The sequence below is a fragment of the Limanda limanda genome, chromosome 10 (assembly GCF_963576545.1).
Source record: "Limanda limanda chromosome 10, fLimLim1.1, whole genome shotgun sequence".
NCBI lineage: Eukaryota > Metazoa > Chordata > Actinopteri > Pleuronectiformes > Pleuronectidae > Limanda > Limanda limanda.
Genome location: NC_083645.1, coordinates 10,958,009 through 10,972,040, shown reverse-complemented (window position 1 = coordinate 10,972,040; position 14,032 = coordinate 10,958,009). Strand labels below are relative to the sequence as shown.

General features: G+C 43.3%; 1 protein-coding gene across 1 annotated transcript; it reads left to right on the top strand.

Annotated features, from left to right (window-relative positions):
• The first annotated feature begins 246 nt into the window (after nucleotides 1-246).
• LOC133012206 (synaptopodin) lies at nucleotides 247-12,047 on the top strand. Its single transcript, XM_061080185.1, has 3 exons — nucleotides 247-997; nucleotides 5,098-7,157; nucleotides 9,041-12,047. Exons 1-3 carry the CDS (start codon nucleotides 829-831, stop codon nucleotides 10,208-10,210), a joined length of 3,399 nt encoding a protein of 1,132 aa, XP_060936168.1. The 5' UTR covers nucleotides 247-828; the 3' UTR covers nucleotides 10,211-12,047.
• Nucleotides 12,048-14,032: the final 1,985 nt, after the last annotated feature.

The window sequence follows — 14,032 nt, the reverse complement described above, 5'->3', positions numbered from 1 at the left end:
AGGAAACTTCAGTAAAGCAACACTAACTGGCTGCTTTGAAGCTCTGAATACAAATCAGTCTGTGGAATAACCTTTCAAGAGCGAAATGTTATTCCTCGCATGCACCTAACAGCAGGAAGCGCCCACATACACAGTCCCCCTACACGTCACTGCAGAGTTATGATCTTCAAGATAAAGGGCAGACCCTTTTCTGCGAGAGAAAAATAATCTCCGCGCTGGAGATACGGATGCAGACGAAAAGCATGTTTTGGTGACCAAAATAGCAGAGGAGGAAGAGCAAAGTCTGGGAAAGGAAGAAAAAAAAGGAGTACTAGAGAGATGCAAATAGAGAAGCCTGGACTGATTCTCACCCGTCTTTGCCAGATTTTGAACAGAGCACAGCAAACTTGTGCAATTTTCGCGGCAGTTATCCACGGGAGCTCATCCAAGACACATTGGAACTGACCCGGCTGGGAGGTCCTACTAGACAGAGAATAATACTTCATGAAGACCAAAGTGATAGCACACTTCTTCCATCAAGTTTCAGCCGACTACAGAACAACTTTTGGAGGCATAGTTGCGGAGTGGGGAGCCATGGCCGGAAGCAGCAAACTGGAAAGCTGAGCCACTTCTTTCCTTGTCCGCCCTTTGGTTTGGGTTCTTGTTTGTTTGTAAACTTTTTTCACTGCCTGCCAGTGAGGAGTAAAACGTCCCATCTTCCCGCTGGATCAGTGGCTTCATCTTATCAGGAGAGAAGATTGACCTGACTGGAACTAAACCGTCCCATTTCCCACTGCTACGGGTGTTTTTGTTTCTGCTGCAGCAGGAGCATTTAAACTGTGGGTAGCGATGGAGATGAAGAAGGGACATGCATCGATCAGGAGAGGGGTGAGCTTGAGTCCAGGAGGACAGAGAAAACCTATCCAGGCAACAGAAGACATGCACACTCCCGGGACAGAGTGCAATGCATTATGGGAGAAGACAGGTTTCAGCAAAGAACATATGAGCCGGAAAACAAGTAAGTGTTTGTTTATGTGGCATTTATGTCTTTATTTGTGGAGCCCAAGCAGTGGCATGAAAGTGCTCTGCTACTCTGTTACTCTGTTACTCTGTTACTATGGTACTCTGTTACTCACGCCGTGATGCTACATTATAGCTTGAGCTGTTGTTTACCCCATTTTCAGAAATCGTACGGCTGAGACAGCCGATAGAGAAAACAGGCAGCCTTGTGTCATCTGTGCTACTTGACGCAGTGAAATGCTCGATGAAACATCTGTTTCCATGCTGTTAAAAATAAAAAAAAGGCTGTCCTACCACCAATGGAAATGCAATCAAGCGTCACCGCTAAAGGGCTTCAAATACAAGACAGCCACTGACAATAATGGCCTAACTTCTGGGAGAAGCTGTTTAGAGAGTTTTTCCAGACTTTTCTATTTTTCTTTTACAACCACCAACTCCAAAAGAAGGAGAGGAGTTAACTCAGCTCTATAATATCACAGAGTCATTATGAAGTTAAGTAGCAATATTAGAAAACAATATGGAGATATTATTACCTCTGGGCGGTGACGGGTTTGTCAGACACTGCATTCAAAGAGCATAAAGCAACATTGTGGACATTGTGCTGTGAGGAAGCAAAGCAGAAAGGTTGTGGCCATTAAATAACTGTTACGTAGCCAAGGCCCTGATAAAAATCTCCAGCCTCTGCACCTATACAGCACTGTTCTCATCACTCATTACCCACTAAGTAGTTACCTCAAGTTTAAAAGAAATCCGGGAAGCAAAACAAAGGCGTAAAAATCCACAGCACCTCTGCAGGGACCGTTCATTATGCACAAAAGTAACAATATGAGCAGCGGGGCTCAGTTTCAACCTCTGGGCTGGTCTTGTATTTCCCCCACGGGATCTACCCTGGAGTTGGGGTCAAATTCAGCCTGGTGAGATCCCAGGACCTCCAGTTAATCCTCGTCTTTCCATACGGCTTCACACATCACCCACGGGAGCCGCTGGTGTCACCCCGCACAGCCATCGCCCGGAGAGAGATAACATCCGACAGGGTAATCTGACCTTTGATACACAAATGCATGGTTGGCCCCCTGACTTAAATCCTCCTGCTGTGGGGGAGTGTTCCCATCTCAGGGATAGGACCAAGGGCAGAGGGATCTAGAGAAAGTTAGAGGTAGGGGGAGGTGGACAATGTAATGTAGAGGCTCTTGCATCATCCGTGGAAGGCTGAGTTTTGTCTCGATTGGAGGACGAGAAATTCCTATCCTGCACTTGCAGGTTGGAGCTCATGGCCCAGAGGACTCGCAGAGGGCAGAGGAAGCACGTGAACACACATGGCGCTGTCCAGACAGACGTGCAAGGCAGCTGAGGTGCTGGAGCTCTGGTGTCCCAGTGGTCTAATAAGCTGGAGCAGCCTGTTTCTCTGGCTTCCCTCTCCTCTTCAAAGGCTTGAACCAGGGTCAGACACTTGCCCGCCATCACAGGATATTAGACAGAGATAAGACCACCATTGATTGAACACCTCTCCAGAGCTGTCAAAACAAAAGTGTCATCTGCGTGCAGCTTCGATACTTTCTCCACATGAGCACTGTTTCTCAGAGGCTTGTCTCATTCTTTATAATAAGTGCTCGCCCAGTGGAGATGGTGGTAACATAGAGTTTTAAAGAAAGTGCAAAAGTGCTGGAGGCTGAATGACGGACAGAACAGCCTCCAACTTCAGCCCCCTCCCTCCCTCTCTCCCTGCCTGCCTGCCTGCCTGTGTGCTTGGCTGCTGAGGGGATGAAACCCGATCCCGTGGCTCGGACTCGGTACAGAAAGGGGGTGTGAAGCTGAATCGGACTCAGTTAGATTGAAAACTCTCCTGGAAGTACTAGAAAACGGCGGAGCTCTTGAGTTTTGACGTGGAGAAGAAGGTAAGAGATTAGGCACTGAAGTGATGACACAGGGAGAGCATGACTTGTGGTAAAAAGTATGACTAAGAAGTATGTTGTTTTTGTATTAGATGACCTCAACTAAACTGTCCATAAACTTTTGGTTTATTTTTTTCCCCCATACAACTGAACTCGAAGTTGAAACTAACTTATTTATTTATTGCCCTGCTGTTATCTATGATGCAATTTTCACAGGAATTTAAAAATAGCAAGAATAATTTATTTCAATCAGATTTATCTCCAATTATTGGTTGTTGATTGATCATCCTATCTGGAAAAATGGCGTCTGTCGTCTGTCAATAATTACTAAGTTTTGTACAAATGAAATGGAATTTACTTTAAGAAATTGGGGAGAAAAGGATAGAAATCCAAATTTCATGAAGGGTATCACTTGTAGTTTGGTCACTGATGCCATTTGCACCTGCTGTTACTTGATAAGAAGGTCTGGCTCACAGCAGAGGTAGATGTTTACAGTGAGGACATCTCATTTCATGTCTCACTGCTCAGGTAAATATTCATGGCAGCATGGATTGCAAACAGTAAATGGCAAATAACAGTCGTTATTGGGACCTGTGAGCTAGTTATTGACAACCCTGATAAAAGCATCTGAATATACAATAAGTACCTGTGCGACAGGGCCGCCTCACGTCTCTGCTGCAGCTTATAAAAGACAGTGATTTATGCTCATGCCAATAGCGCTGAGGGGAGTGCTTGTTTAAAAGGCTGTGCGATGATGTTTTTATCCTTGTTATATTGTTATCACATATATATAATGGGGTTGATCTATGATATCCCTTTTAGCGCCACGCTCCATCGTTTCCGCTGTAGTGTCAGCTTGAGTGATTTGACACAGTTGAAACGGACATTGATGGATTTCCCTTCAGACATGAAAACAGTCATTGTCAGAGGTGTCAGTCTGTGTTTGCATAAGCAACGATAACGTATATATAATCCCACTGGGCCCCATGGTCCCTCTTTATTAATTAAAAGAGAAGGATAAAAGTGACACAATTAATTTGTGCTTGTGAACTTGACAGGAGATTATGTAAGAGAAAACCACAAAGAGTTAAATAAATTACTCTGAGGGCAGACTTAAAGTCTGTAAAAATCAATGACTGAAGCATATTACTATTTTTACTGGAGGGAATGATTATTAGCTTTATACTCTGTGCCGGGGAAAAATGCATTTAGAAGATACACTGTGTTAGTGTGACTGACACATGATTACACCATAAAATGTTGCTGTCTAGATCCATCACCTCATTAAATGAAAAAAGAGACGTGCCTGGGGGGGAAGCTAAATATCTTCCACCAGCCAGAAAAAAAAGATGCAGCTTTGATTTTCCTCTCATGAACTTTGAAGCGCAATGCAGTCACTATATTTAAGATTGGGAACACTTGATTGTATAGTATGTTTATAGACAGCATGCGAAAGATGTCATTTTTGGAAGCTGCAGATTGTAAAAAATGGTCTATTAAGGGTTCAAGCTGTAGCGTCGCACAAATTAACTCCACAGAGAAACCAAAGGCATGTTGGAAGCTCAGGCAGGGAGTTTTTCCTCAGCGGCGGAGGAATGCTCAGGGAGGGACTGCTGCAGATGGCAGAGGAAATAGCTCCGCTGCCTGGAATGGAGCTCTTAAGCTCAGAAAACAAACTTTCAGTTTTAACACAGACATATTCTAGCTCTTAAATTCAATGCGGTCAGCAAACTGCAGAATCTGGTCCATTTTTCCGGCCCCATAGCAGACAATGACCCAGATTCTTTTTCTTAGTAACTTGCAACAACAACAAGCTTTTACAACTTTCCTATTAAATTGTTTATTGGAAATGTTTCTGTCTCTTAGCTCTTTGTCTACACCTTTTTTTCTCGCTGGATTGGAAGAAATGAAAAGTAGAGCGAAGAATAATAAAAAACATATGGTGCAGAGACAATTATGTGGGTTTAACAAAGAAATTCTATCCCAGACTTGTTAAAAAATGTGTCCCTGTTGGTTGTCTCTATTTGTATATAAAAGCCCTGTGGTGAGCTTAAATTGGATGTTGAGGGAATGCTGTATGTTTAAATAGTATGGTTTGGGTCGGTTTAATCATTAGTCGAAACATCTCTATAAAGAAAAAAAAACAACTAAAGCCATTGTTTCTTTTATTGATCAAGTTGTCCACTCTCTTTCCTTTTCACCTCAGATTTGACCCGCAGCGCCAGTTTATCAGAGAAGGAGCTCAAAGAGGCTCGAGTCAGGAGCCAAATCATCGCCGCCCAGCTCACCGTGCCTTCCAACTCCAGCTCCAGGGGCGTGCAGCTCTTCAACCGCCGCAAGCAGAGGGTCAACTCCTTCACACTCCAAAGCTGCGGAGAGGGCTCAGAGGACGACAGATCAGAGAATTTGAAAACTGCCCCCTCAAACAAATTGACATGGGCAGAGAGGAGCAGTGAGGAGCACGATAGAGATCTCAACCTGAAAAATAGCGCCACCCAGCCTCTATTCTCATCACCTGTCAGTGTACCTGGAGTAGGTCACATCATGGAGGAGCCATGTAAAGATTTCCACAAAGAGGAGTTGGAGGATAGCTTTATCCAAGAGAGACACTTCCTGCCTGTCAAAGAGGAACAGGAGGAAGACGAAGAGGCGAGAGATACAATCCATGAGGACAAAGTCAAGGAGGAGAGTCCCCCAGGAAGTAATAATACTGATCCAGTCATGGTGGGGCATGTTGAAGAGGAGGCAGAGATAAATGGGGGGCTTACAGGGCCGGCTCCCCGCGGAACGTTTCTTAACGGCTGTCACAGTTCCTCTGGATCAGACAGGGCGTTTGTGTCCACGTCCAAGCAGACAAGCGCCATCATCAACAGAACTGCCAGGCCCTTTTTCTCCCCACCGACGGTGCAGTCTCCAGAAGCAGCCAGCCCTGTCATGAACATCCCCCCTCCTCCTTCCTACAACACTCCTCGTCTGCCTGCTTACGCTGCTCCACAACCTGTGGCCTTCTCACCTCCACCTCCGCCTCCATCGTATCCCACGCCACCTCTACCGGCCTTCACAAACCAATCGCCGAAGGCCTACTACTCCAGTCCACCTCCGATTTCTCCCGTGATGTCGCCTTCTTCCCTTCCACCATCTCAGTTCCCTGTTTCTTCTGTATCCAACTACCCACCAATGCCTAATTACGGCCCACCCAAGGCCCCAAAGCCCTCCAACTTTGTTCCTCAGCCCTCTGAAGAGAGGAGGCCAACAACAACGGTCAAAACAGGGATACTTGAGGAGGGTGCGGTTAAGAGGGCAAGTAGGAAATCAATGTTCACATTCAAAGAGAAGCAGGTGGTAGCTCCGAACCCCGAGCTGCTGTCTCTGGTGCAAGGGGCGGATGACAGGAAGAAGCACGGACTTAGATCTGTTCCAGAGCCAACATCTGAGGAAGAGTTACTGGCTCTGGGTGCAGAGGCTTCCAACTTCCTCGCCAAGGAAGAAGATAGGAAAGATGAGGCTAAAGCACCAGAGTGGACCTCCTGCCTAAAGAGCTCCAGGACCCGACCGAGAGAAGAGCACAGGCCAGAACAGACCCTCACCAACGTCTCAGGAAAGGGGGCTGAGCTGTTTGCCAAGCGTCAGTCCAGGATGGAGAAATATGTTGTTGATAATCAGAAAGCAGGTCAAATGAGGTCCCCGTCTCCCACGATGTCTCTGCCACCATCTTGGGTTTACCCATCGAACATGCCTGGCAGAGTCAAGGCCATTGCTAAAAACTCTGACATGAGCACTCAGCTTTCACAAAACCTAAAGGCCCAACAGGCAATCGAGCAGAAACCGAGGCAAAAAGCTCCAGCACCCCAGCCGGTTCCAGAGCCGTTAGAGAATGGATGCTCCAAGTTAGAGATGGACCTATCGAGGCACCGGCCCTACCAGATTAACTCGTCCCTCTTCACCTTTAACCCCGTTAAAGACCCCATTAGTACACTACCCAGAGGAGCACCACAGGCCAAGAACATGATCTCCACCCAGACCTTCTTAAGACAGACTTCCTTGCCCCACAACCCTCCCTCTCACATCCATACCCAGTGCATGTCTCCTCAGCTGCCTCTCAGTCCCCCAGGTGGAGTCGAATATCGGTCTAATCCAGCTCCTGGGCAGCCAAGGATCAGTTCTCCTATGTCTGCCTTTTCTCCAGAGCGAGTGTCCACTCCCCGGTCAGGAGTCCAGGCACCGAGGCCAACGTTTTCTGCCAAGAGGGCAGGGATTGCACCACAGGTGTGGAGACCCTCTCTGTATCACTTTTAGAATAAATGTCAATAGAGGGATTGGGTCTTTTGTAGAAATCATGCATAAAGATTGCAAAACTCAATTTGATGTGGAAGGCTTAACGTTTAAAATCGAATGCACTTTTTTCTTAAACTTACGCATCCTTCTTGTGCCTCTTCTTTCTTTGTACTATTGCCTGCATTGTAGAGACATCATAGAGTTGAATCTTTTTAGATTTGAAATGATTGAAACTTGCAATATAGTGTAAAATACTTGCCCTATAGATACTATAAGGTGCGCATACCAAATTGAATGTCATATTCAGATATTTTTAAATAGAATATGGAAGTGACCATATAATTATCTTAATTTCCACCCGCTTTTTTCCACATGAAGATCCTTATCCTTGGTTATAATTTTTCAAAAGCGCCTTGATGGAATCAGATAAGTTGCTGAGCACGTCAGCACTTCCATTCTCGGTGCCTTTCAGAAAATGATGAGAAACAACCTCACACTCTTTCCACTTTGTTTCCCAGTCCTGTGGTCACCAGGATGATGCTGCTTCACAAAGCACTTTAACAGATGGTCTGGCATCTGCTTTATGATCTATGATTTGCAATTTAATGCTGCTCACTGACATGAGAGTTACAGCTAGAGAGCTCCTTTTATGTCTTTATGTCTTCAGGGTAATACACTGCGCTTTCCGCTATTTTTTTCTATCTTAATATATGGTACATGGCGTGTACTTCTTTGATGTCTCTGGCAGGCTGCATACTAATTTGCATCAAAGATCTACATATTTATTGTTTTCGTAGTGATTCCATATGTATTTTTCCCAGGATGTCATCAGTCAGGTTTTATGCATGTTTCAGTTTTAAAAGCTTGAGTTACTCCTCTCTTCTTTTCTGCTGTTATTCTGTCTGTTATGATTGATTTTCTTTGTGTTAAAGTTTTTTCCTTCTGTGATTAAAGCTTTGTGCTAACACTGTGCTGTGAACTCTTTCTCCTTTTTCTCATTTCCTGACTTCATGCACTTCTTTCAGACTTTGACTTTTAATATTAACTCTTCGTTATTTCCCTTTTCTTTCTTGCAATCACTGCAACTACTGGCACACAGTAATAAATGTAACGCGATGGTTAAGTAAACAGATTATTTACATAAGCGGCCAGGTCTATTTTTACACAAGTATGTGACATTTAATGCTGAAAAATAATCTCAGCTCAGCATTTGAAGATATTTTACACTTCAGCATCTGGTTTATGTGTGTTTGGTTTTGTTTCGTTCTCAGGGACTCAGACTTTCAGACAAATTATGTGAACCTTGACCTGGGTCTTGTTTCCCGCACAGACGCCCTGACCTTTTGAAACATGACCACGTCTTAAAAGATCATAAACTGCCGCGATACTGATCTGAGCAATTCAGACTATAAATCCACTGACATGTCTTCATATTATTATCCTGGGCAAAGACTATTAGTTAGTTGATTAGTAGGTGTATTAACATGGACTGCCAAGTTCAGGTTAACCACCTGAGCCAGGCCAGATTACAGTAACCTGAGAGAGACACTGAAGACCGGCCCCGGCTGGGGACACTGGCTTTAAGGAAACCCAAACAGCAGAAGGGAGCACACTCAGATGACCTGCCTTTCACTGGGGACTGAGACTGCACACATAAACACGTATTCATCAAAATAAATTTACTTAGCAGCTATAATGAAATAGCTTTGAAAAGTCAAGATCAAATCAAAACCTTCAAATTGAATTATTCCTATGTTGTAAAAGAATTACACTCTCTTATTTTGTATGTTTGTGTGTTATATTTGTGTATGCATGTATTTGAGAGCCTGCCCTACTCCTTAAAATATATTTATTTATTATATTTGTGCCTACAGACGCCAAAGGACTCAACAACAGTTGAAACCTCAAGTGATACCCCCACACCAACCAGGACACCCAGTCTCACCAGACGTTTCAGCAGCCCAGATGGTCCCGCCTCAGGACCCTGGACGTCAGGCCTCCAAGTGAATCGCCCCTCCACCACCGCCTCCAGCTCCAACCGCTCGTTCACTTCCCCTGGATCCACTCCCAGGGGTTCTAGATGCCAGTCTCCTATGACCAGTCAGAATATCCAGTTTTCCACTGTTAATCCAACCACAACAGTCAGACCCTCGCAGATATCTGCAGCCACCTCCCCACGCTCACCTCCTTGGGGGTCGAGATGTCAGTCCCCGATGGTAAGCCAGAATACTTCCACTGTTGTCTCATCCAGACCCTCCCAAACACCTACAGTCACATCTCCCATCTCAGCTCCTTGGGGTTCGAGATGCCAGTCGCCAATGGTAAACCAGAATACTTCCACTGCTGTCTCACCCAGACCCTCCCAAACAATCACAGCCACATCTCCCATCTCTCCTCCCTGGGGTTCGAGATGTCAGTCGCCCATGGTAAGCCAGAAGACTTCTGCTTTTGTCTCACCCAGACCCTCCCAAACAATCACATCTCCCATCTCTCCTCCCTGGGGTTCACGTTCCCAGTGTCCAGCTCCCTCGCACAACAGTTTATCCTTCGCCTCCACCAAACCTCTGTACACATCCTCTGCCGCCTCTCCTGTTCCACTAACCAAAGACAGTCGCTGCATGTCCCCCAATGTTAATAACTTAGACTCAAAGGCTAACCATCGCCTCCTGGCCAAGAACATCATCAATGCAGCCAAACGTAAAAACAGCCCGTCCCCTGGTGCGCTGAGCGGCCACAGCCTCCCCATCTCACCACTGGGAAGTTCGCACCATGGCTACGACTGTCACAAACCGCCCACAAGCCCCTTCCAGTCGCGGACACTGGGGGCCCGGTCCCCTCCCTTCACCAGCCCCCCACCCACTCCGACACAGAGGATCTGCTCCCCTGTGAGGCTTTACAACACTCGCTCCCTCACCGACTCTGACGCCTCTGTTGAGTCTGAGGACTCGGGCCTCCGGTCGCCGGGACACTCCTACAACACCTGTCCCCGCGGCTGGGGAGGCAGCCTGAGGGTGAAGAGGAGCAACGTCTCCACTGACCTGTGAAGAGGTTTACAGGATGTCCATTAAAGCATAAAAACACTTTCGGCAGACTTTCTTGCCATTGGCTCGACCATAAAAAAAGATTTTCTGATTAAATTTCATCCAAGTTACTTTTCTGCAGCTTTTATTGCCGGTCCTGGACTATGATTAATGTATTGAGGTAGTTTTAGTATTTTATGTAACTCACATTCATATTCCGGTGTGAAAAGAACAAGCTTTTTACATATCACAGTTGCTGTGGCTTGTATGCTTCTATACATACCAAAACATTCAAAGACTCAAAATAACCAGAGATTTGAATTCACTCTAAATGACTGTTACTCTTTTTTACATCTTCACCACACTTTGACAGTGTCTGACTATTATAGCTGAATAATGTCAAAGTAAAGGGCTATTTTTTTGAATATTATTAATGAATTATCATTATCATTATATTTGCTGGCCTTGCACAAGGAGAAGTGGAGGGAGGTTTTAACTTTTAAGGCAAAGAAGGGACCCACAAAGTCAAAGTCGTGTTGATACATTTCTTAATCGACTATACAGTACTTTGGTTGAGGCACTCTCCTTGTTCTGTATTAATAAAGGATCATATTTAACAATCCAGTTAAATTCTGATGAATATCAATGTAGATGATACGAAGTTAAATGAGATTCCTTAATTTTTCCATGACAAAATCACAGGGGTCGGTAGGTAGGACACATGGCATTCACATTAACATACATACTGCAGTTTATTATTCATTTTTAATCAATGGAAAATAAAAAATATGCATAACTATCACAGTGCAATAATCAGTTTAACACAGTGTACATTATGTTGCTTTATGTGCTGCATTTGCTGAAATGAATGTACGGGTTACAGGCAGGTTGAAAGAGAATGGTAGAATGAAGGTGGTGTTAAGTATGAAGAGTTATGTGGTTAGATGGGACAAAGACACGTCACTGTGGCCATGATTGAGGGAAAAAAAGATTACAAAAGGGTTATTTGCAAATGTTTAAGGATTGATGACGAACAATTGGTTAAACAAATGTTAGCCGAAGACTTGGCATATTGATTGTACAAATTATGTTGGAGATTGATGTATGTATGCCTATTTTGTGGATTTTACTGATCACAACTTTTCATATCAGTGATATAGTCATAACATGTTAGTTGTAAGAATGTTGTATGTCGTATGGAATATTAATCCGAGTGTTTGTGAGAAAAGGATCGGAGGAATGACTTGTATTTTAAACACATTTAAATACATAGATTCTTTTTATACTTGATTTGCACTTCTATTCATTCCATTTTAGCAGCCATGTTTGCATTGTTTCAAACCTGATTTGCTCAAAGGAGTGTCATTCACGATAAGACCAGCAAATAAATATCCTTCCGCTAAAAAATATGAACATTCGTGCACTATGCAACGTGGTGTGAGGGTTACAGCTGTAAACATGGCCGCTGCATTCACATCACAGCTAGGTCCTTGTTTCAAATGTGGGGGGAAACGAAACCCATCTTAGCCAGTCAGGTACCAGCACACACATCAGATCATTCTTTCATTCCCTGACATGCGGGGGCCAAGAGCATCAGCACATTTCTAAATATTTACTTCAGTGTGTGTTTTGAGTGGCAGGGACACCTGCTCCATGTTGACCTGGCTCCTTCAGCACGATGGAGACACTGTCATGGATTGATTACAATCTGGTTCACCTCTGCAGTTTTGCAAGCTTTTCCTTTGGCTCTGTGATTGCATTCCTGAATTGTATCAACACAGCTCATGTTGAATTTCATTTACTGTATCGTTTCTGAAATAAGAATACAAAATAAAAAGTGATGACACACCAATTTAAATAATTTGCAGTTTGTCCATTGCTTTATTATTTTACTGCATAAAACCCTGGATGAAAATGATAATGTAACTGAAATATAAAATAATAATAAAAAGATCCACTGGAATTCATACAGAACAGTGGCGGATCAAGGATTTTTTAAAACCAGGGCCCAGTAAAGGGCTTTAATTTACACAAAGGACGCAATTATATGTTCAACATCCATGCACAATTCCTGATTCAGTAAAGTGCACATTGAAGTCATTCCCTGTTTCCTGTTAGCTCTACAGCTTTGAGCAAATCGGATGTCAGCTGGCCCCGCCCCTAGATCCCCTCCGATTGAGAAGATCCACAGATTTATACTGTTTTGTTATTTAAGTAATTTAACGCTTGTTATACACTTGGAGTATTTACGGTGAAACTATCACATATATGACAACAGTAATCCTGTAGTGCCCCATAAACAAGGATTCATATGTAAGCCTCTTCAGTCGCCCCTGTTTTAAATTAAAACTTTATGACAATCTTGTTTATGTATTTTGATGTAGGTTGATAGTTTTAATCAGATGTTATGAAAGCAATTTCATAACATCTTTGAAGGCATGCAAACAAATAAATAAAATCTGCTCATAAGTTGCACATTGCCCAAATTAATGTCACATGCACAGGCTGAACCACAGCAGGCTGTTTGAAGACTTGTTTCATTTGGTTTTACTGTCAAGTGTTGACCTCTATTGACTGTGCAACATACTACACATCTGCAGTGATAATTATTAGACTGAAATGTCCTCAGCAGCAACTCCTCAGGGTGAAAACAGAGACCAAAACCTAATTTATCAAAGGTTCGTAGACTGCCATCTGTTGGGCTCCAGACAGAAGTTCAAATGAAGAGACACTGATTCTGTAGATGCAACAGTTTGCGTCATGGTCTCCATGTTCAGTTTCGTCAAGAAAATACTGTGATGTGAAAACAGGGAAATAAGGAATACAGTTTCAATTTAGCGTCCACAGTTTTCAAAAGTAAAAATGTATATTATTCCTGATACATGGTTTTCACTGCCGACATTTTAACATTTAATATAGTAGGAAAATCCCATCTGCATTTAATAACAGTAATAAAGTCATGAATCACACAAGTATTGCATTTAATTATTCCAGTGTCATTCATGATATTATACACACCTACGATTTCCCCCTAATGTCACATGAAAATATGTGTTGGAATAAAAAGCCTACACTTTTACAGGATCAGGTGCCTACATTAATTATGCACGCCGTCATCTTTACACTATGTCGACAACTGAACTGAGTGAATCTAACCTGACTAACACATAGAATCACAAGTCATCTGATTTGTGTTAGATGTCACACACACGTCATTCAATTTAAAAAGAAGTGCTAGCAGACGCCTCTATTTTTGCAGACTAAATATATATGAGATTATGGCGATATGGCCAAATGTTATATCAACACAAAGACTTTTACATTGGATAGTGATAATGTTCTCGATAGATATCACATGTGTTTCTTTTAAGTTTAAAGATTTGTTTTGCTCCTGGGTGAAGGTTGTGGGTTATAAAGACTTCTTTAAGGGCATCGGATTTAACTAATCTAAGGTTGAACAATTATTTGTTATATCTCCTCACAGTGCACAATGCCTTTATAAATCAATATATTTATGTATATTTATACAAATATATGTCCTTTGTTGTATTGCTATCGTTGCAAACTTATATTGCAATAATTGTTGCTATTGTTTTTATTGTATTATTTTCCCCTAAATTAGACCCTAATATAAAGAATTTACTCCTTTAACTCATTCAGTGTGGATGGGGGAAACATTAATCTGGGACCCATGTGTTGAAATAAAGTTGTTGTTGTGTTCTTCTTAGTTTTTCAGATCTTGAACCTTGACAGATCCTGGTGCAGAGATCAACCTGAGTTCCACAACACGAGTTGAAGGTGAACACAAACAGGACCGGTCCCCGGGCTGAGGGCCCGGGAGGTGAG